The sequence below is a fragment of the Rhincodon typus genome, unplaced genomic scaffold (genome assembly GCF_021869965.1).
Source record: "Rhincodon typus isolate 14 unplaced genomic scaffold, sRhiTyp1.1 hic_rhity00002274, whole genome shotgun sequence".
In the NCBI taxonomy this organism is placed as follows: Eukaryota; Metazoa; Chordata; class Chondrichthyes; order Orectolobiformes; family Rhincodontidae; genus Rhincodon; species Rhincodon typus.
This window is the reverse complement of record NW_025967912.1, coordinates 1-25,000: the sequence shown is the minus strand read 5'-3', so window position 1 is coordinate 25,000 and position 25,000 is coordinate 1. Positions and strand designations below refer to the sequence as shown.

The 25,000-nt window shown below is 40.9% G+C and overlaps 1 protein-coding gene across 1 annotated transcript; it reads left to right on the top strand.

Moving 5' to 3' along the window:
* Positions 1–2,510: 2,510 nt before the first annotated feature.
* LOC109913788 (protein kinase C beta type-like) lies at positions 2,511–20,755 on the top strand (the record flags this gene model as incomplete). Its single annotated transcript, XM_048593054.1, has 7 exons — positions 2,511–2,667; positions 5,659–5,793; positions 6,846–6,945; positions 10,780–10,926; positions 14,083–14,256; positions 18,964–19,055; positions 20,689–20,755. Coding segments are annotated over 7 exons (872 nt in total), but the record flags the coding sequence as incomplete, so codon positions are not given.
* Positions 20,756–25,000: the final 4,245 nt, after the last annotated feature.

Below are 25,000 nucleotides of genomic sequence, written 5' to 3'. Positions count from 1 at the left end.
ATTGGAGATTTTCACTGAGAAGAGACTGTTGGGTTGGTAGTTGGTCAGGTGGAATTTTTCCTGCATTTTGTGGACAAGCCAGGGCTGGGAAACTTTCCACATTTCAAGGTGGAGACCAGTGTTGGAACTCAAGTGGAATGGCTTGGCTATAAGTGCATCTGGCTCTGGAGCCTTCGGTCTTTACTCATATCACCAGAATGTTGTCAGGACCCACTGTTTTTGCAATATCCAGGGTCTTCAGCTTTTGCTTAAGTGCAGATGTAGTGAGTCAAACTGAATGAGCTGAGATGCTGGCACCCCCATCATTGAGAATGGAGGTCTTTGTGAACCTACCTCTTCCTCTAGTGAGTTATTTCATCGTTTGCCACCATTCATGACTGTGGTTGGGCTGCAGAGCTTCGATATGGTCTGTTGGTTGAGGGATTGCAAGCTGCTTACACTGCTCAGCATGCAAGTAATCCAGTGCTGTAGCATCTCCAGGTTGACAGCTCATTTTTAGTTGTGCCTATTGCATCTCCTGGCATGCGCTCCTGCAGACGGGATTAACCCCCTGGCATGTCAGTATACCACAACCCAAGGGAGAATATCCTCAATGGGAAGACAGGGCATAGCTACCACCGAGACTACATGATGGTCAGTCATACTGTCATGGCAGACGCTACAAGTAAATTGGTGAGGGTGAGGTCATAGAAGCTTTCTCCACTTATTAGTTCCCTCACCACCTTCCACAGACCCAGTCTAACAGCCACACCCTTTAGGACCTGACCAGCCCCTCTGAATGACAAACATTTAAGTGCCCCACCCACAGCATACTTTTGCCCTTATCAACCTCCGTGCATCATTCAAGTGGTGTTCAGCACGGAGGGGAACTGATTGATCAGTGGTGCAGTGGTAGATGGTAATCAGGAGGAAATATCCTTGTGCATGTTTACCTTGATGCCAAGAGACATGGGGTCTGCAGTCAATGTTGAAGATACCCAGCACAATTACTTTCTAATTGTAAACCACTGTGCCACTACCATCAATAGGACAGACCCACGGATGGTAACAGTGGTGTGTGAAACATAGCTATTTCAGCTGACTCATACCTTACAGACAATATCAGGTTATTGCTTAACAAGTCTGCAGGACAGCTATGCTAAATGTGGCACAAGCCCCAACATGTTAGAAAGGAGGACTTTGCAGAGTCGACAGGGCTATATGTTGTGGGCGATGATGGGTGGTCCATCCAGTTTCATTCCTTTTATCAGCTGTTGTAGCAGTTAGATACATTTCCAAGGACATTTCAACCACATTGCTGTGGACCTGGAGTCATATGTACAACATTAGTAAGCCAAGTCAGATTTTATGACGATCAACAAGCTTCTAATTGCAGATTTATTAATTGGATTCAACAGTCACCATCTGCCATGATAGGATTAGAATCTATGTCCCCAGAGCATTAGCTGGGTCTATAGTTACTGACCTGTTGGCTATACCACTACACCACTGTCTCCCTGACAGTTGCTGTACATTTGATTTGCTGAATGAGAGATATGTTGATTACTCCCGAGAGATGTGATGAATTGCTGTCCAAACGTTCTAGATTTTTGCTGAAGGGCACAGTACCTGAAAGTGGAGATGTGCTTGAGTCGAGTTCATGTGTGACTGTCACAAGATTTTACTCTGTCTGTCTGCATTTTAGTTCCGCCTCCTCACTCATAATTCCATTCCACTTCTTTGGTGGTTTATATATGAGGACCCTTTTACCTCAGTACTAAATTGGTTTCTTTTTCAATGTGTGTTCCTTTCGAATTTTAATTTGGAGAAGTGTTTTGGAACAAAATGGGAAAGAAGTGTCTCAAGTAGTTCTTTATCAAACCAAGGAATCACGTATCTATTTAAATTCTGCAAAATATTTAATCACAGACTCTCGGTATTTATTTTAGTGGTTTTTATTGTACTCATTAAAATAAGCGATGTTGCTACTAGGGCTAAGAACACTTTACATTTCAACTACCTAAGGCCTTCTCCTTGATGTTTCTTAACAGCAACAGTAAAACAATAATCCAAAACTCAAATCCTGAGCGTCAAACATTACCATGTCGGTACAGATTAGGTACAGAACACAATTCCATCTAACTGTCCTACAAACTGTCCTTGGCAAGTACAAGACAGATTAGATACAGATTAAAACTTATTTGAAACTGTCCCATCAAACATTCCCTACTCAAGTATTTAAATGTCACCCTATATTTCCCTGTTGACATTGCAAATAATATAACAGAATAATTATAAAAAGAAGTTAGAAATGTAGTCTCTAGAGCTGAACGAAGTGCTGAATGTAACCTCCTGTGCATTGGCTCTCTGATTGTTTGTTGTCAGTGAATGATAGAGGAAATATTTCAAATTGATGTGAGAAGTTAATGTTTATTGAAATAAAAAATATCCACCGTACTGATAGTGTATAGTTACAAATTGTCTCTTGTTTGAAGTCATTTGCTTCTTCTTTGAATTATGTTTTTAAACAGTGAAGGAGGCTAGGAACCTGGTTCCAATGGATCCCAATGGTCTGTCGGATCCATACGTGAAGCTGAAACTGATTCCTGATCCTAAAAGTGAGAGCAAGCAGAAAACCAAGACCATCAAATGCTCCCTGAATCCAGTCTGGAATGAGACTTTCACATTGTAAGGATATAAATTTTCATCCAAAACTCTAGAAATCTGGAGAATTTGTTAAGCGAGCACATGACCTCAGGGCTGACACAGTTCTATCATGTTTATGGTGTTGGCTCTGACTGACTGCTTCTATCTTCACTTTTATAAACTTTAGCCCAAATCTTAGGCAGATATTTACCTAGCTCCTTTTGTTTTGGGTTGAGTTAACTCGCTGTAACTGAATCAGTCCATTTGATTGACAACCCAATGCACCATCTAGAACATTCCCTCCCTCCAAATCAATTCATTGTAACTTCACTGTATACCATCTTCGCGTTGTACTGCAGAAATTCACCAAAGTATCTTTGGCAGGTCATCCCTAAACTCCATCCTCTGACACCTTGAAGGGGCTGCACCAGCCTGTCTTGGTGACATATTAGTGGTTCCTTCATCATTGCTGGTTGAAATCTCGAAGCCTCCTCCCTCACAACCCTGTGGGAACACTTTAACCACATGGACTGTAGAATGTGGGGAGGAGGGTAACTTATATTCTTCCATTTAAAGTAATTACTGGAATTGTTAAAACAATAATGTGGATTCTTTAATTGAAGGTAAGTTTGAAGATATGTAGTGTGCATTTGAAGATGTATATACATACAGTTTACCCAGAGACTACATACATGTGACTGATCTCAATGGCTATTGCTAAATTCTGAATTCAAAACCATGGCAATAATACATCGCATCCTGTGTTGAGTTGTACTGATTGACAACTGTTTACGAATCATCCCTTTAAAGCACATTTACATCCTATCACAGCACCAATCACCACCTTCTGAAAGGGCACCTAGGAGTAGTTGGTAAATGCCAGTATTGCCAGCTATGCCCACTTCCGAGCTTAATTTTTAAAAAATGCTTTTCAAATGCTTTTGTTGAGAATGTGCCTTCTACCTGTTTTTGACGAATGTGGTCTTGTGGGAGGCTTATTCACGACAAACTGTGTTGCTCTAGTTCTGTGCTCATGGTCCATGTCACAGAATAACAGAATTGTTACAATGCAAAAGGAAACCCATTTGGTTCCTCATGTCTGCACTGACTTTCCAAGTGAGCATCTCACTGAGCGGCATTTCCCCAACTTCTCCCCTTAACCTTCCACAATCTTCCTTTTCAGATAACAATCTCAGTCCCTTTAAAATGCTGTCATTGACCATGCTCCCAAGCTGTGCATACAGGACTTTAACCACTCACTGCTGGACAAAAAGATTTTCCTCACATCGCTTTTGCTACTTTTGCCAATTACTTTAAATCTTTATCCTCTCATTTCAGATTCTTCCATCAGTGGGTAGAGTTCTCTACCCTGTTCAGAACTCTTAATTTCAATGCCTCAATTAAATCTCCTGTCAGATTCTCTTCTCCAAGGAAAATAGTCCCAACTTCAATAATGCTTGTAACTATGGTTGTTCATTCCGGGAACCACACTTTCCCAGCACTCTCTTTAATGTCTTCACATCTCACCTAATGTGAAATGTCCAGAACTGAGCACAATACTCCAGATGAGTACAACTTAGCATAGCTTCCTTGTTCCTGGACTCAATTATCTGATTTATAAAGCCTAGGATACCGTATATTTTTTAATTCATTCATTTGCCATGGTGGGATTCAAACCTGGGTCCCCAGAACATTATCTGGGTCTTTGGATTCAAAGTCAAGGAATAAAACCATTAGGCCATCACCTTCCCAGTATGCATTGTTAATCATTATTAATCTCAACCAGCCCTGAAACCTTCTATGATTTGTGAACATTTACACCCAGGTTCCTTTGCTCTTGCTGCCCCTTTAGAGTTGACCCCTTTATGTGATACTGTCTCTCCATCTTCTTCCTACTAAAAGGAATCCCTTTTTGTTCCTGATTTACAGCATCTGCAGTTCTTTTGGTTTTCAAAAGGAATCCCTTCCCAGTTTTCTGCATTGAACTTCAACTGCCACTTGTATGCCCCTTCCAACCACTTGCCCATGTCCTTTGAAGTTATACCTTCCTTATAGTTCAGAATGTTTTGAAGTATCAAATCATTCACAAATTATGCCATTTATACCAAGGTCTAGATCATTAGTATACATCAGGAAGACCAAATACATCCAACAATGACCCCTGAGAAATTTGACAATAAACCTTCCTCCAGTGCAAAAAAAAAACACTTATTAACCATAGCTTTCTGTTTTCTGACACAAACCCAATTTCATATTCATGTTGCTATTGTCCCTTTCATCCCATGAGCTATAACTTTGTTCACATATCTGTTGTGTGATATTGCATCCATGTACACCGCATCACAGCATTTCTGTCATCAATCCTCTTGATTAGCTCTTCTAAAAGCTTCAACAAGTTAGCTAAACATAATTTTCCCTTAGGAAATCTGTGCTTTCTTCAATTAATCATGTGTGTTTATGTGACTGTTTAATATTTTCCCAAATTATTGTTGAGGTTTCCCCACCACTGAAAGTAACCTGACTGGCCTGTAGCTGCTGGACTTATCTTTATATCCATTTCTGGACAAAGATGTAACAAGTTAGTATTCCGCTGGCACTGTGCTTAAGTCTGTGGAAGACTGGAAATTATGACCAATGCCTCTGCAGTTTTCACTCTCACTTCCCTCAGTATCTTTGAATGCAACTTACCCAATCTTTACCCACTTGAAGTATAGACAGCCTGTCAAATACCACCCTTCATCAACTTTAGTTCCTTTCAGTATGTTAATTACATCCTCTTCCACCATGTCTCGAGTAGCATCTTCTTCCTTGGTGAAGATATTTGCAAAGTATTCATTCAGTATTTCAGCTACACCCTGCCACTATGTGTGAATCACCTTAATTGGCCGTGTTCTTTTTTTTGCCACCCTTTTAGTTTTTATATGCTTGATCTATTTGCCATCTATATGCCAGTAACTCCAATCCCTGTATGATTCCTCCAATAACTCCCTTGCCCTGTAATTCTTACTGCTCATGTCTGTTTCCCACCAACAGCAATCTAAAGGATTCTGATAAAGATCGACGGCTTTCTATCGGAATATGGGACTGGGATCTAACCACAAGGAACGATTTTATGGGCTCCCTGTCCTTCGGGATCTCAGAGCTGCAGAAAGCCGGGGTCAATGGGTGGTAAGTGAAAGAGTGATCTTCGTACACACCGTAATGTTACTTTCTCTCTGATTTGAAGGTGATAGGATCTAGGAAGCTCCATTTGAGGTGTTATTATCAGCACTTCAGAGTAATGATGCTTTCTCGTTACATGCTTAGTGGTCTGGGTAACTTAAAATCATTGAAAATCAACAAAGGACAGTTTGACCCTAACCAGCTAAACAGGGACAAGGTTACTTCACAGTCATCTTTGTTTTCTTTAAACTGCCTAGCTGCCCACTCATCAGTAAAACTCACTTTATTTGAAGGGTGCTGCTCTGCCATTCAGTTACATCAGATGTAACTCATCACCATTTGTTTCTCTACATCTCTACTTATTCATATTTAACTTACAAATATAGTGATCAATGCAGCTGTGTTTGTGGCAGTGTTAGTCCTGGGATGTTGACTATCAGGTTCTGAGACTCAGTGAAGGACGGTTTATGATTCAATGTCCCCCTCCCCAGTTGGGGAGGTTTTCTATATTTGTTGTACTTATCCCTCAAAGGTAAAGCATTTTTCCAAGGCTCTGGTACCCTGGACACTGTGAGCCTTCTCCTACCTCACCCAATTGGGTACAGTTCAGGGGTGTCAGCTTTTAGAGGCAACACAACTGGCCAGAACCCAGTCAGATTATCTCTGATTATCTATTTGTAATTATATTGGATGTTGCTATCTCAGTGTTCTCACCTTGACTTCTCCATACTACACACTGGCAGTAAACTCTAGGTCCAACTCCTCTGCAGCAGCTCTCCAACCCCCCCCACTCCCCAATGTATACTGGGGAGTGTGGACTGTTTAACAAAGCATTCACTGCTGTAGAGAGGAACCATGCTTTAGTCCCAGATGCCGAAGACAGAGGGGCTCTGTCAAGAAGTGCAGCATTAATACTATATTGTTTATATTCGAGATAGGAATTAGACTTTACTCGTTTCGTGAAATGTTTTAAACTATAAACTGAGATTATTGGATAGTAGCCACACCAACAAGGCGTAGCCAATTCAAAAAAAGAATATAAATCCCCTGTTGCACAGGTACAAGTTGCTGAGCCAGGAAGAAGGTGAATATTACAATGTGCCAGTGCCACCTGAAGAGGATACGGAAGGAAATGAGGAACTGAGGCAGAAGTTTGAGGTGAGTAACAAAAGAGAGCCAAATTCATAAGAACAACTGAAGAAAGGGGGTCCGCATGAACAACATAAGTAATACAGGCAAAAAGATGCATTGGAAATCCAGGGGCTGCATAAGCTTAACATTCAGCCTGTAATCATTCCAGATCCAGCAATTACACTCCAGGCTGTAACTCTCTCTATATAAAAGCCACAGGTGTCCTTCAGTTACATTGCTGCCTGTACCTCATGTTCATACAACTATCCACTAAACTCGATGAGGATTCAGCGTTGGAGACAGTGAGCGATCAACAATTTCCTGGGTAATATGTGAGAATGTAGGGAGACTGTGCAGGATCAGCAGGAAATTTCAAAAGAGCCTTCTGTTGGGATTACATATCTATTTTTATGTAGAAATTGAACTATTTGCACACAATCTGGATTAAACGAGGTTTTAACCAAGGAATGAGGTCAACAGCTTAATACAGGCTGTGATTCAACTGCAAATTACAAAAAAATCAAGTGATTTTAGAAAGACAGCCGAGCAAAGCTTTTAGGGAGGTAAGAGGTAGATTCCTTTTCTCTTAATTGCCAGAAAACCTGAATCTGAAAGTAACAATGGGGCCCTGTACTAAGAATGGGTAATTGGATTCTGAAAAACAATAAATTGCTAAGTAATAAGAGGACAGATACCAGGTTTCTCATTTTATAAAACCAGAATGGCACTGAAATGTCTAAAATTTAATGGCAGGTAGAAAAGGTATTCCTGACTCATTTACAAGATTAAACGAAAACTAAGATAATAGAATTGACAAAGGAGTTAAAGGTGAAAGTCAGAGATAATGAAGGAATTGGCAGATTATTTGGAATTGGTGGAAACTCTCCATGTAATAATCATTGACGATGGTTGGAATTCAGTTGCAGATACAGCAGCTTGAGCATGAGGAAAAGAAAACGAAGCACTTAGAATTGGAATTCAAAAAAGCAGAGAATGAATTTGAAATTTTGAAGAAAAAACATTAACTTGAGAGAGAAGCGCTGCAAAGGGAAGGAAAGGAAAATGAGCGCTTCAGAGGGAAGTGAAGCTTAAGAGGCTGAAACTGGAATTTCAGGAGAGAGAAAAGAATAAAATGAAGGAATTAAAAAGGGAACACTGGCTTTGAAGATTGGAGGCTAAAAAAAAGAAACTTCAGTTGTGGAAAGACTCAAGTAGGGAAAATTTGGTCTAGTCAAGTTAAGCTATGTTTAATTTTGTATGTGCCCCATCAAAACATAAAGAAAAGGGTGTGGGTGCATTCTTCATTTCAGTTGTGAAGATAGCAAAACAGATAAATGAAAACTGGGCACTGTCAATGTAATGCAGGTTGACAGGTAGAGCACATGAGATTCATGCATCACTTTCAGAGGAGGTTTCTGTGGGTGATTACACAATTAACAATGCTACTCATGGTATGCAAAAAAGTTAGCTTTGGTGATGTACAGTCAAAGACTATGAAAGGCTGCATTGAATTGGAAAGGGAATAGCCAAGCAATTTTGACCCTCAGAGGGTCAAATGGCCATTAGGAGTAATGTAAATGTATGAAGCTATCAGAAAATTATTCAAAATATCATACCTGCAGAGTCTCCATCTTTTGCATTGTTTGAACATGTTTGCATTTAAAAGGGGATCTAGTTCTAATTCTGGATTGTAGTTTGGACATTAACCAGTTTTTCTATTTGTTTTTAGAGTTTTTGAGTTTTGTTTTATAATAAACTGGTTATTTTTAAGTTCATTAAAGAAAATTGATGGAAGTCCTTTTAAAATTTGATGGAAGTCTTTTTTTGTGCAGGATAGCAGTACAAAAGGGAAATATTGGCTATTTTGACGATTAAGTCAAAACAGGGTTCAGAAAAGATTTACCAGGATGTTGCCAGCGTTGCAGGGTTTCAGCAATAGGGAGATGCTGAATAGACTGGGGCTATTTTCCCTGGAGGCTGAGGGGTAACCTTATAGAGATTTATAAAATCATGAGGGGCATAGATAGGATAAATAGACAAGGTCTTTTCCCCGGGGTGGGGGAGTCCAAAACTAGAGGCCATAGATTTAGGGTGAGAGGGGAAAGACTTAAAAGGGACCTAAGGGGCAACCTTTTCACGCAGAGGGTGGTGCATGTATGAAATGAGCTGCCAGAGGAATTGGTGGAAACTAATACAATTACAACATCTAAAAGGCATCTGGATGGCTATATGGATAGGAAGGATTTAGAGGGATATGGGCTAAATGCTGTCAAATGGGACTAGATTAATTTAAGATATATTGTCAGCATGGACGAGTTGGACTGAAGGGTCTATTTCTGTGCTGTATATCTCCATGACTGGATTTATACTAATGGATTGACTCATGGAATAGTGCGGTTTGATTACCAGCACGTTCCTGTTGTTTGAATTGTAATACCTTCTCAAAATGCATGTGTTGCAAGTAGTTTAAAGTTATTCTTTCCTGTGTTATTTATAATGTAACAGCATGCTGGCAATTGACTGTTTGTCCAATGAATGACCCAGAGGAGCAGCATCTGTTGTCAGTGCTTCAGACAAATGGATTGTCCAGCCTGCGGCATTTATCTATAGAATTAATTGAAATTCTGCCTGCACACATTGCCCATCTTTGTCTATCAGTCTTCAAAGTAACCTTTATTTGCTGCGTTCACTGCCTTTCACTCCTCATTTATCCTGGTGTTGCCACCATGATTGCTGCTGGCTGATAACTGACTGTACTCAATTCAAAGGGACAGAAATATTGGGACAGTGCAGAAATTCTTATTCATTAGGGGTGAGGATATTATTCTTCAGTTTGACAGTCAACTGTTTCAGTCTGTCCACTGAAACCACAGTGTTACGAGAATATTACAGTGAAAAATTATGTGTAAAACAGTAGATACCTGGGAGTGGGTTAGACTCTGTAATCTAAGCAAGCGGTTTATATAAAGAATAACAGAGATCTGGGAGTGAGTTAATGCTAGAATCTAATCATGGTTTGGGTGTTTACATTTAGAATAATTGGAGTTGGAGGCTAAGGCTGGAATCCTGCTCTAGTGAAATCCTCGGGGAGTTTCCATTGTTGTTTATATTGCTTGAATTCTGCAAAGAATAGAAATCGCGTTGATTGGAGAGCTAAGCTGAATGATGCTGATCGAAGGTTGGATCACTTTAAAGTGTTAATATTACTGAGGTGTGGGGAATCTGTTGTTTTACTATTGACTTTACTGTATGCAAGAAAATGAATGGCCATCTTTCACTGGTGCTTCAATCTTATATCTCTCACATATTCTTGTTCTAAGTGCCCCAACGCCATCAGCATTCCTTTCAACATCCACTTCTGCCCCTCTGTTCCTGGATGCAAACCCCAGAACCTTCCATGGCTTCCCTTCGCCAAGCACAGCCAGTGATTCTCAGCCTTACCTCTCAACAACACAGTTCCAGGATAGCAGGCACTCCCAAGCCTTGCATCTCAAGCACCAATACAAAACCATCTCAAACAATGCCACAAACCCACCCCTAATGCTCCACCCTTGGCCATTTCCCGCAGTGCATCCTATTCTTGGGAGTCTGCTCGCACCTGCCACTGGTGTAGCAGTACACACCTTCCCTGGTATTGGTTGAGCGCTGCCTCTAGCAGTGGCCACTCTTGGAGGCTTTGTTGCAGCCTCTATCATTTATCATTCGAACCTGGCAGTCCATCCCTGTACGTCCATCATTGCCCCTCAAAACATTCTGTCTGCACACCCAGCAGCCTCTACCCTTGGGAATCCGTCGTAGCTCCTCCTGCTTCAGATCCTGATGGAACAGCTCCCACAGTTTCCGATTCTGTTTTATTTGCAGAGAGCCAGAATTGGGCCGGGCTCTAAAGCAGCCGACGAGAAGAGATCCAGCTCGTGGTCCAAAATTGACAACAATGGCAATCGTGATCGGATGAAGCTGACGGACTTCAACTTCTTGATGGTGCTGGGGAAGGGCAGCTTTGGAAAAGTAAGAAATGCGCTGCCGCACCGGTTCAGTCTGTGCAGTTGTATGTGAAAGGAAAGGCCTGTCCAGTATATGCTAACACAAACTGCTCGACGCATTCCAAGCAGAGAAACAATTCCCAACATGCAGCAGTGCGAGTAATCGCTTAGAGATGCTGGTCGCATGATAAATGTTTGGCCAGAGATTGGGAGCACTCACTGCTGTTCTTCAGAATAAGGCCATGGAATCCTTTACACCTATCTGAAAGGAAGACAGGGCATTAGTTTCAAGTCTCAGCCAAAAGGTGGTACCCACTGTATTGCTGGATCTGCCCATGCAACCTTCAGGCTCAGGTGAGAGTGCTATCCACTGAAACATGACTGACCTCCGATATGGGAGACAGATATTCTGAAATGGAGAAGAACAGCCATGATCCATGCAGTTCTCCTTCTACCACTGGGTAGATGTAACATTGATTGAGCAAATAAGTTGCTGAGAGTCAGCAACACAATTGAAAACAATCTTGTGCATTCTCTGGCTTTCGTAACAGAGCGTCGCCTACTTTTATTGCACTGCAGGGTGTTTCACTGAGTCTGTCTGATGTATCAGCTGTGATGAAGAGAAAGGTCTGCTAAATCAGATGCTGGAATCTGTCATTTCATTCATAACACTCTGACCACATCCTGAAGCTATAAATCAAAATTGAATGAGCAAGAGTTGAGCCTGTGGTATATCATGCACATCCACTGCAGTTGTTTAAAGCAGATGGCTCAGAATTGGTGGTTTGTAATCAGTCCTGTTCCCTGGAGGAGTTTGAGGATTCTCCATTCTAAAATTCTATTAACACTGATCCAGATAGGAATATATTTTCATGTCTTCCAGCTTCTCACTTGAAGCAGCCTGCTGTTATCCTGTAACAAAACAGTACAAACATCCTGTTAGTCTGATCCAGATTGTTTGATTTCAGGATTAGTAGCAGAATTTTTTTTCAATCAAAAACTGGACAGAGTTTATTGTCTTGTTCACAGCCAGAGAATAAATTGCATTGTGCAATTTGGGTGTGGCTTCAGTGTAGCTACCCAAAGCAGAATCCTAAACCAGTCTGAACACATACTGTGAGGCAATCTCCTGAACCTCTATTCAAACACTTCCCCTTTATGTTGATCCGTTGAACAGGGGTGGATACAGAGATGCAGTGATTATGTTTGTGGACTGGTGATCCAGAGGCCACAACTGATGATCCAGAATTCACCACAGCAGCTAGGGAATTTTGAACTCAGTTCGTTAAATAAATTTGGAACAAACAGCTAATATCCATAAGAGTGGCCGTAGAACTACAGGATTGTTGTAAAAGTCCATCTGTTTCATTGAAGACCTATAGGGAACATATGAACAAGGTCCCCCAGGCCTGACCTGTCATTTAGTAAGATCACAGAAACATAGAAATTAAGAGCAGGAGTAGGCCATTTGGCTCTTCAAGCCTGCTCCACCATTCAGTCTGGTTATGGCTGATCATCCAATTCAGTACCTTGTTTCCATTTTCTCCTCTTCTGATCCCTTTAGCAGTAAGAACTATATCTAACTCCTTTTTGAAAACTTCAAAGTTTTGCCTTCAACCACTTTTTTTGGCAGAGGATTTCAAGGGCTCACCATTCTCTGGGTGAAGAACTTTCTCCTCATCCCAGCCCTAAATGGCCTACCTGGTATCCTTAGACTGTGATCAGATCACGGCTGATCTGACTAACCACAAATCCGCAATCCCACAAACCCCTATCTAATGACTTTTCACCCCCTTGCTTACCAAGAATCTATCAATCTCTGCCTCAGAAACCTTGAAAGATTCTGCTTCCACTGCCTTTTCTGGAAGAGAATTGTAAAGAGTCTCAGAAAAGAGGGTGTCCTAGGGTTTGAGAGGTGAGTAGGTGCGATAAATGGTCCAGGTTCTGAGGAGCAGTATTGATAACATGGTGTTGTCCAAGGTTTTAATATATTCTACTGTGTCCTAGTTATCTTGTTGTGTTCTTTGTATCGTTTTAGTTAATGTGTTTATGTTGTACCACTATAGCATGTGGTCGACTTTTTGTATGTAAAACTTTTTTGGGTGCATTTTATTATATAATGTGTTGTTTTACAGTATTGGCTTGCTGCTTTATTGTATTGTATTTGGTTCTGAGTCACCAGGTTATTTTATGTTGCATGTCATGTTGCTGTGTATTTGGTGTAAGGTTATTTCCTGTTTTGTTGTATATTGTATGATGGTACATTAGGGCATTGTCGTGTGGTATGTTGCTTGTATTTAGTAGGATCCATGTTCAGCTATCCAGTTCCAGTGGAAAGGTTAAAGATCCAAATGGAAATGTGTTTTAGATATGTTCTCAGTCAAGAAGACAATTCCCCCCTACTGTAAGCTCAGTAGTAGATATGGGGAAACACTGCAGAATTGGTGCAAACAATTCACAGTATTCCAGGGAAGAGTTTACATTTCTGTTTTCCAAAACCAGTAATCCAGCCAGCCAAACAACCTCTATTCTTTAATCAAGCTACCCTTTAAACCTTCTGTGTGTACATTCAGTTCTACACACTGATGATAACATAGCCCGCAATCTCCAATCTACCACATCCTTCTCAATAAGGTCCTCTGTGCTGTCACCTCCCACTGAAGCATTATCTTTGTGGCGCTCTCATTAACACTCAGTCCATGTAATTCACCTTAGTGCCTCAGTGAACAAAGGTACAGCCTGTTATAGCACAACCAGCAAGCCTCAGGATCGATCTTTAGTCAGTGCTGTGTTAACCTCAGTGAGAGATGGAACAGCAGTACAGATGCTACAACTGATCTCCGTATTGCTGCATTTAAAAAAAATCACTTAGTATTCCTGCTTCTGGTTACAATCTAACAACCTAAACTAGAAAGTTTTTTTGATGGGTAGATGTTAAATGAAGACAAATTCAAGCTTGTCTGTAATATGTCTGTAATGCTGAGGAGACCTAGTGCTTAGCTTCACTGTGAAACATGGTCAGTGAGTAAGTACCAGAAGTGAGCTGAAGGTGACTGTGGGATCAGGTAAAGGGAGGATGTGAATTGGCAACGTTAGATGTGTTGTTTAATTATAAAGGTGGTGCTGGCCAGCAGTGTCCAACACAGAGTCATGGTGCACTTGTCCTCTCTCTGCATTGCAGGTGATGCTGGCTGAAAGGAAGGGCACTGATGAACTGTATGCCATCAAAATCCTGAAGAAGGATGTGGTGATACAGGATGATGATGTGGAGTGCACCATGGTGGAGAAGAGAGTCCTAGCTGCTCCTGGAAAGCCCCAATTCCTAACTCAGCTCCACTCCTGCTTCCAGACAATGGTAAGACATTGTGGTGGCATTCCTGCTTCCATTAAGTTGCAAATAAAGCTTGTTCCTCTACAATGTGTCATCAGAGCTTTGGATCCAATGTTCCTTCCAGAATTTTCTTTACATTGGGTGGGCTACAAACTTCTGTTCTCTCTTGCCCATTGGAAGTTTACATTTTCAAAGTTATAATTGATGCTGTAAGTATTTCTGACAATGTTGTAAGTGGCCTGGGTATTGCAATGTGTGATGCACAGCCACACGCATGCATGTCTTAGAGGGGACATTGCTCAGATTCACAGATAGCAAGGGAAATAAACAAGTTGTTTTCAAAGACATAGTCACATATCCTGGAATGGTACCAATTAAGACCAGGTTTCTCCTGAGAGTTCAGGAACCAATCCTTCTTGCCCCATGTCACAAATCTCAAAGGGTTTGTTGGAGCCTTGTGAATAAACCCCAGATGGGTATGGATACTTCAAACCCTTCAGAGTTTGTGCATGATCCTGACCACATTCCTAATCTCCATTCCCCACACAAATATCAGAGTGGAGTTGATTGCTGGCTGTTACAAATCAAAGTTTCTCTATGGTGACATAGCTCTCATACAGGAGATGGGCTACCATTTCCCTTTCCTTTTAATATGGCCTCCAACACCTCATATTCCCCATTCTTTTTGCCAATTTTTATCTGCTTTTTTTCAGACATTGAAGGGAAAGCAACTCTGTGTTAATTTCTGCTTTTAATGTTTGGTACATCACATCTTCAGTTACATCAGCCAAACTATCAACATTAAAGGAGAAAGCAGTTTGAGGTGGAGTGAACTTGTACCATTATGGGAAACACTACTTAGTGATAAACCAACTTGCAGAGTCATATGAACACATTCAATATTTATCGGCAGCATTCATTTTAAGACTGACAGCTAGCGGTAAAAGAGACAAGTGAACCATCACATGGCTCCCTAGAGCCACATGGCTCAGGTAAAGCCCTGTAATGTGCTTCTGAGAAAGAGAGAACTCAGCACTGGCTAAAACCTCAAACTGATATAAACCATACACCGGTAAAATGTGAGTTCACAATTCATTTCAAAGGCACCGTTACAATAGCATCAGTTGCAGTGAGTCACATAATTGTTGTCATTAGTTATTGCTAACATTATACTCGCATGCATTTCATTAAATGGAAACACAACTCATTTACATCAGAACTGCCTCTAACCAGCACCAAATTAATCCGCTTAAATCAGCTACAAAATGACCTTGAACAATTCCCATCTCTTCAGTGGCTGCAGCATGGGTAATTAACCAATCCATCTTCCATGATCCCTGACCTGTTGCAACGTGTTTCAATGGGTGTGCATGTCTCACCAGAACAATAGAGTGTATCCAGTTCTCCACATGAAGCTATGTAACACAGATTCCATTTTGTGTAAAATGGAGTTTTCAGATCAAACATCTGCATTGTTCTGATTTTGTGCAATCACTGGAAACAATTTTATTCAGTCTGCACCTTATTGTCTTATTTTGTTATACAAAAGCAAGATAGGATTGGATGATTGTGATTCTGCAAACTACATAATGACAAAACATTTGAAGCAGAAGTATATTTTGTTGCTGTCCCACATCCTGTGTGTTGAAGGATGGGCTACCATGAGAGAACTTTACATCCCAGAGGAAAAAAATCAGTAAAACAAAAATGGAATATTTAGAAATGAGTATTCTGGGCATGCTGGGACTCCATTTTGAAGTATAAAAGATGAGTAGGACCATTATGTGTCATTCATAAGTTTTTTTTCTTTCTGGGATTGGATTTATGAAAATCGTATCTCCCATCCCAACCCCCTGCCCTAATCATGGGTGTTAGGGTGGGTGTACTTAAGGCCTTATTAGGTTAGTAAGCCTGATTAAGTCAGAGAGATCAAAAGACCTTGAGTTTGATGCCTGGCCAATGAGACATTAGCTGATCTGAGCAGAAGGAAGTGCTGTATTTTGCCTCGGCTTCCCTGATTAATGAGAAGGTTACTCGATCTTTCTGATTGTTATTTAGTAAAACATGGGGAAACCTCAACTCTGTCTGTTGTGATTGAATCATTTGCTAATATTTACTCAGAAGCCATACACATTGAAGAATGGCACATCCATAAAAGGAAGAGAGAACATGGATAATCAGACCTGAAGAGTACCAGACATGTAAATTAAGCATTTACTTGTTGTTAGTTACAGATTAAAATGGTAAATACTTGTCAAAATCCCCTATGAATGAAATTCCTAACTTCCTTGAAGGGAGAATAGGGGATGATACCCAGAATCCAGGATTCTACACAGGAAATTTAAACTCTGCAGCACCGGGTTCCCACCAACAGGGAAATCTTTATGTTATCTGGGAGGTCAACGTGAGATCCTCTGTTGGCAGATACCCAGAATTGCAGTATTTTCTTACACAGCAGGACATGCGGACTGGGACTGAACCTTGTTTTGAATTGATTAAAAACTTTAATTGTATATTAATTCTAATCTTGGGACAAGAGTACTCTTCATATTTACATCCTTCAGAAGAAATTTAGCTCTAGACCTTTATCCTCTTCTTGGCCCGCAAAGAAAACAAAATATAATCAGGGGACATAAATTTAAAGTGATTGACAAAAGAATCAAAGGCAAGGTGAGAATTTGCATTTTTTTACAACAGACCATTTTCATGATTTGGAATGTGTTGCTTTAAAGGGTAGTGAACGCGTTTATATACTTGGAAAGAAACAAAATCACAAGGCTAAGGGAAAAGAGCAGGACAATGAGACCAACTTAATAGTTCTATCAAAGATTGACACTGGCATGCTGGGCCAAATTGCCTGTTGTATATAATGCCTTTCTAGGATGAAACATCCTCCTTTTCTGGGCCTTTTCAGACCTGACTTGTCTAGCCCCCAGGTTGGCCTGGTCTGACAGGGAAGCCAGCTGATTTTAATGGGTAGCCTCACTGGAGCACTGCTGTTTCTGTTTGGTTCCATCAGCATCCAAAATTCACCAATGTTTGTTTGTGATGTTGGTTGAGGGATAGCTACTTGTCAGGGCACCAGGATCACTCCTCAGAACCGGTGGATAGGACCTGTTCAGTTGGGAAGAAGATATGGTGGCAGTAGGCAGTCTCCAGGTACAGAAGGATTGCACACAACAGTGAGGGAATTCTGATTGGGACCAGGAAAGGAATTTGATAGTCATCAGTTTAGTCGAAATAGAGACAAGGAAGCAGGGGGTGGGAGCAGAAATAGGGTAGATGAGTTCGCGATCTTGGAGTACAAAAACATAAATTACTGTAAGTACCAGCACTGTTTAATAACCTTCCATTAGGAGCGTCTATACCATTAAAGGGAAAAGCACATCAAACACCCAGTTTTATTTCTAGATGGATAGAAATGCAAAGTAGAGAAGTTATGCTAAACTCAGATCAAGTATCGCTCAGACCACACAATGTACATTTCTGTTCATATATTGAAAATGATACAGAGACACTGGAGAGGGTGCAAATAAATTCAGAAAGATAGTATCAGAACAGTGGGATGGTATGTGTGAGGAAAGGGAAACAGGCTGAGAGACAACCAGACAGAAAAATTTAAAATTATAAAGGGTTTTTAATTCAGTTGACATTTGAGAGAAGAGGAAGAAGAGAAAAGCTAAAGGTGTCAATATAAGAACGTCACCAATTGAACTAGCTTGGAATTCAAACAAAACATCTTTACCCAGAGAGTGATAAGAAACACGAAACTCTAGCACAGAGAACAGAGAAGCAAACAGTTTGGATGAATTTAAGGTGAGGCTAGAAAAGGTGAGTGAGACCGGGAAACAGAGGGTTATCCTGATACAGTTAGCTGAGGAAGGATGTGCAGAGACTTGAGTGGACCATAAAGGCTGTATTGGTGGTGGGTCAAATGACCTGTCTTCGCTGCAGGTTCAGTGTAATTTGTACGATGGATTGTGACTGACTTACCAGCCTAATTCCTGTACCACACCTCATTCATTGATTCAGAGTGTTATTAAGAACAGATGTAGAAAAGGAGAGTTCAAACTGAGGCTAGAAATTGCATGTTGAAGGACAGTATTTAATGGATACCGCAGGAATTTCCCTCAAGATCCACTGAGCACTGATGACCAATCAGAGGCTGGCCTCTCTATTGAACAGCAGCACCACTGGGCAGTACAACACCCACCCAACGATCATGGTAGGGGTCACAGATAGAAGGGAGCAAAGCTGTCAGCAGCAAGAGTAGAGAGGTGGCTTCTCCTTTTCTTAATAATTGGTCCCCTGATAAGATGCAGAGGGCTTTCGGACAAGGACATCCCCAGGAGGCAGTTCACCTGTCCACAGGGGTTTGATTGTCATGCCCTATGCTCTCGGAAGAACTGGCCTGCTGCTAATTTAACACCAGCAGTGGAGGAATGAAGATATTAAATGGGCATTTGCTGCCCGCTTAAACGTATCAAATGGCAATAGGTGGGAGGCCAACCATGGGGCTTCCTGCCAGGGATTTTAGGATGAGGGGAGAAGGTGCCAGACTCCTAATTTGCCAGCATCCTGCCAGATTAAACTCAACCCTCCCTCACTACAAGGGAGTTCACTAAATTCTGGTCAGAGTACGTTGGATTGTAAATCTGTGCATAAACTGATGATAAGCTTGTTTTCCATGTAAACAGTTATTTTGTTGTTGTCTCCTTATTCTTCTCTTAGGAGCGTTTATACTTTGTCATGGAGTATGTTAATGGAGGTGATCTCATGTACCAGATCCAGCAGGTTGGCAGATTCAAAGAACCCCATGCTGTGTAAGTATCTGTCTCAGCACAGATTCCCCTTCCTTCTTCACTTCAATAAGGCTGTTCTCAGACTGATATCCCACAATCTGTTTAGTTTGACCAAACTAGCTGTCAGTGTTCTAGGGTGAAGTCGCAGCCATGATTCAGTCTAAGAGTCTTGGGTGCACAGTACTGGCTGATACATCAGTGTAGTCAGTACTGCACTCTCAGAAGCTCCAGCCTTTCTGTGAGATGTTAAACCCAGGCCCAGTCTGCAATATAAAAGTTTCTGTGATATTATCTGAAGAATAGAGGAGACTTCTCTTGTGTTCCATCAAACATTTATCCCTCAATCAATGTCACTAAATGATCTGGTCATTATCATATTGCTGCTCATGGGACTCAGGATTAATGACATCTGTAATGCAAAAAACAGCTATGTTACAGCAGTGATCATCCCACAAAGCACTTTAGCTGAAAGCCCTATAGGACATAAACGCTGTGAAAGATGTAGTGTACAAGCCCAAATCATCGCTCCTTTCTTTCTGTGTTGAATGTGGTAGACCAAAAATAAATCTAGCACAAATTGTGATGCAGCTGCAGATCCACAGTACCGTATGTGAGCTGCATGTCATTCTGCTGTTTGCTCCTGTGGGCTGTGTCTTGATCCCAGTTCTTAATGTTTTACTCTTCTCCAGCTCTTGGTTCCCTCTCCCACCTGCCCATGTTCCAGTTCAATAGGACCCATTCAAACCCTCATAAACAAAAGGCCTGGATTGATAATCTGATGAACGCAAGTTTAAATTTCATCATGATAGTTTGAGAAGACAGAAAAACAGACTTGCATTGCTATAGCCCCTTTTTTTTAGGACATCTCAAAGCTCTTGATGCTGACTTAAGTACTTTAAATGTAGTCAATATTGTAATGTAGAGGAGTGCAACTGCTAAATTGTGCAGTGAAATCTCTCAACCTAAATTGAAGTTATGGCCGGGTAATTTGGTCTTCATAGTGTTGATTGAGAAATGCACACTGGCCAGAGCACCAGGGACTGTTTTCCTGCTCTATGTTAAAGTACAGCTGTGAGATCTTCTAAGTTCACCTTAAAAAGCAAACAAGCTTTGGTTTAACATACCATTTGTATCATGGCTTCTCCTACAATGCAGTACTCCATTAGCATGGCACGTAAATGCCAGCTGAGATTTTGCAGTAAAGTGTCTGGATTGGTGAACCCACGATCTTCTGACTTTCAGATGAGAGTTATACCCACTGGACCATGCCAGATGAATTTGAATTCAATTTTATAAAATTTGGTAAAAAGGGATATTGGTAAAATGACCGCAAAGCTGTCAGATGATTATGTAAACGAACTACTCGTTAATGCCTTTTCAAAAGGGAAGCCTGCCTTTTTTCTCGGACCCCAGCTCCATAGCATCATGATTAACTGTTAATCACCTTTGACATGAACTAGTGAAATGTTGTCCCATCCACAAATAATTATGGATGGGTAATGAATGCCATCTTTGCCAGCAAAGTCCACTTGATGGAATTACATTTCTTGTAAATTAAAGCACATTAAAAGCTAGTCTCTGACTTGCCTGTGATTGTCAATCTGGGATTGTCTACCTTGCTTATTGCTTACACTGGTCTGTGTTTTTGTTTTAGATTCTATGCAGCTGAGATTGCTGTTGGTCTGTTTTTCCTGCACAGCCATGGCATCGTTTACAGGTGAGTGTAACAGCAGCTCACTCCAAGACGACAGTATGACAAATCGAACCATTGCTGACTATGTGGCCAATCTATAGTTAAGCCAAAAACAGTGTGCTGGCCATTAATAATAATGATCTATTCAACTAGTTATATACAAGGGCCAGTAGTTGTAGTTATGCTGTTGGATATGGGCAGGTGTCAGTGACTGAACCTCGAAGGCATTTGGTATTCCCATAGTCAAGATGGATGAAGTTAATAGCTCCTCCCAAGCCATTCCCAGAACTCCACTTTTAAGAACTGTTTAGAAAAGATTTAGTTATGTCTCACCTTCTTAGCTTTTAGAAAACACCTCACCAAAAGCTGGTGAATCCCTGTATTATTCCCATCAATCACTGAACATTTACATTATACTGTAGTTGAGAGAAGACCGGATCAAATTGACAGACAAAACTTTCATCTCAAACTGACAGCACATACTTTCTCTTCTGTCTGCATGTCTGTAATCAGCTGTCAACCCAATCTCTCTCTGTGCCTCAGGCTTCAGCTGAAAAATAGCAGTGTGGTTTGATCCCTTATGGACCTGAATCTGACTGGGATGGAGATCATCATAAACAAGATCCTGGGAATGAAATCAGAGTCTGTGTGTCCTCTTACAGTAATTTTGATCTTGCAAAGCTAGAAAAGAATATTTTCTTTAAGTGGCATGGTTTCTTTTTAATCAGGTTTTCACCTTCCCATGAAAATTACATTGTTCGGTGCAATGAATGTATGATGTATAGGGCTTCACAGTATCACAGGAAAGGGAGACGGACAAGTTGATCCTTTCCCCTTTCCGTCACTTTCGTATGTTCATGTGATGTGTGGAGAGAGACTGGTATAATGTATAGAATGGCCTGGATCTTGTGGCTGCTGGTTAAGGAGCAACACTTGCCATTCACCTGGCTGACCGTTGGTCATAAGCATTTTGTGGCCTTATTAGTGGAAACTTCCTCAAATCCAACACCTTTTCTAATACATCATCTTCTGTAAGGGATCTGTGACATATTCAAACAGGACAAACAACAATGTGAATCTTTAACCATAATCAGGTTGAGGAACCCTCATAGAAATTCTACCGCACAGGAGGCCATTCAACTTGTTGACATGATGCTAACAGCACAGAGTGATCCACTCTAACTGCAATCTCAAATTTTTGTTCCATGTTTTAAATGGGATGAGGGTTTCTGACACTACACCCTTTCAGGCAGTGAGTTCCAGATTCCCACTACATTCTGGGTGAAGAAACATATTCATCAACTCCTCGCTAATCCTCTATCATTTACTTTCAATCTACGTTCTCTGGTTATTGACCTCTTACCTGAGGGAAATAGGGTCTGCCGATCCTTTCTATTTAATATATCAAATGACTCATCCACTGACCCAAACAAAACAACTCAAGCTTATCCAATCCTTCCACAAGGCTAAAAACTTTCTATTGCAGGCAGCATTCTTATAAATCTTCTCTCTACCCTTTTCAGAACGATCACTAAACACATCCTTCTTGTAATATGATGATCAGAACTGTGTTCAGAACTCAAACTGAGGTTTATCTAGTGTTTTATACAATTCTAGTAGAAAGTCTCTGCTCCTATATTCTGTGCTCCAGCTAAGAAAGGAATGTACCCCCTGTGCACTTTTTAAAAATTTTCTAATCAACTTGTTCAAACTTCTGTCACTCATCTCGGGGGACCAGGTAGAACTTGAACCCAGATCTCCTGGTGCAGAGGGAGGGACACTACCACTGTGTAACGGAGCACCTCACTGTCAGCATTGTTAACTGTACTTGTCTTGCAGCCTTCTGGAATCTGTGAACAGCCACTCCAAGGTCCCTCTGCTCCAATGTACTTCTCAGTTTTCTATCATTTACTATGTATTTCCTTGGTTGCACTCCATAAATGCATTACCTCATCGTTCTCCAGATTGACTTTCTTTTGCTACATTTCTGCCCATCTGACCAGTCCGTTGATAACTGCCCAAAGTCTGCAACTTTCTTCCTCACTATCAGCCACTCAACCAATTTCTGTCCTTCTGAAAGTTTCTTAATCACTGCCCCTAAATTGCAGTCTTTGAAAAGCAAGGGACCTAACACTGACACCTGTAGAATCTAAGGATACCGCCCTCGAGGTGCAAAACGCACGTTGAGTATAACCCTATGCTGCCTCACACAGAGCAAGCTTTGGATCCAACTTGTCACTTTTCTTGGATCCCAAGCACTCTTACTTTACTGACCCATCTGCTGAGTTGGACTTTGTCTAAAGCCTTGTTAACACCTGGTAGAGTGCATAAAACACAACACCCTACCTCATCAGCCCACCTTGTTAACTCCACATGAAATTCAATCAAGTTAGTCAGGTACGACCTTCCCTTAATAAGTCTATGTTGACCGTCCTTGGTTTCGAAATAGTGACTTATTCTGTCTTTCAGAGATTTTTTCCTATAATTTGTCCACACTGAGGTTAGAATGAAAGAGCTGCAAATGCCCAGTTTAAACCTTCCTTTCTTCTGTCAGGGTCTTACATGTTGCAATAAAATCACCTCACATTCTTCTGAACTCTAATGGACACAGACCACACTTATTCAGTCTTTGCTCATAATGTAATTCCTTTATTCTAGAAATCAATCAAAACTTCTCGGGACAGCTTCAAATGCACTTATAGCTGTTCTTAAATATGGAGACCAGAACTATACATAATAGTCCAGATGCTGTCTCGCTAAAGGCCTGTACAACTGTAGCATCTATTTTTTGATTCCCTTACAACAAATGTCAACATTCCAAGTGTCTTCCTAATCATTTGCTGTACCTGCATACTGACATTTTATAATTTATATACCAGGACACCCAGATCTCTAAGATAAAATGTTGCATTTAACTTTCCAATCTTCTTTATACCGCATGCCAGTTTATTCATGGCTCAGGTAGTATTTCAGATTATTATTTCCTGTGTGGTTCTGCTTTATAATTTAACCCCTAACTGCTCATAATCCCTAACGGAACTGCATTTCTAGCCCTGTATATATCATTGGTATCTATGTTGACCAGAGCATCTGGGTAATTCCCCTCCCACTGCAAATTTCCCTCTAATCCTAAACGGATGTCCTAATCCTGGCCATAGGCAGGCAACACAGCTTTCTGGACTCATGCTCTCAGTTGCAAAATCTATGTCTGTTCCCCTCATTGTACTGTCACCTACTACTGTTTCATTCCTATTTATTCTCCTCGGTTGAATGGTTCTGTGTGCAATGCTGCTATGGTCAGTTCCCTTGTCCACATTTCAGGCCGCACTCTTCCACAGGAGCTGACAAGCACCTTGAACATGTTAGACAATTGGAAAGACTGAGAATTGCCCATTTTTACCTTCCTAATCCACCAACCTGCCTCATTTGCAGTCACACCCTCCTGTGCCTGTCCACAGTCCAAATCAGAAGATCCCTTTTCCTACATGCTACAGCTGCAACACATCACCTTCCTTGCCATCCTTACTGTGTTCTAATTCATTCGTTTCTTCATTACATTTTAATCGATGCCTCCCAGTTGTGCCTGTATTCTTATTACTTCAATAATGTTCTCCAAACCGCAATTAGAATTCCCTTGCTTTGATAAGAAAAAATGCTTCCACGTCTTGATTTTTCTTCCGAATGTGGGCTGTGCTGTTGGGATCTCTCTTCTTATGCTGTCAGTGGTTCCTGTGCTGTTTTTCAGCTCTCCAGTTCCCCAGAATGTTCTCATCATCTGCTAGTCATTGGTATTAAAGTTCTCAAGAATTACATCAAAGTTTTGCTTGTTTAATAGGACATTTTGCAACTGGTATCAAAGGACTTTAACAAGCATCAAATGTATGGACTTACTCCATTTTGCATTATTTATAAACATTAACTATATTCTACAAATGAATGTATTATTCAGTAGTTGAGCTCTCCTAGGAAGCCCCTGTAGCTCTGTATAATTTTTGTACCTGTGATTAGGACCTTTATTCACTACAGTTATTTAGTGTTTTGAATAAAAAATATTTCAAAAATATTAAATGAAGAATCGTTGGACAATGCGGAGTTTGAGCCAATGACTCAGGAATTATGTGTCCCATTAACTGGGCTATGCATGAAATGGGATTTGCTTAACACCAGTGCTCCTATTACAAATCAGAAATACAGCACAATGACTCGATGACTATCTGTTGCATGTGTCAACTGTTGTAGTGTGGGAGTATGCTTATACACAACCCTTCCTGAT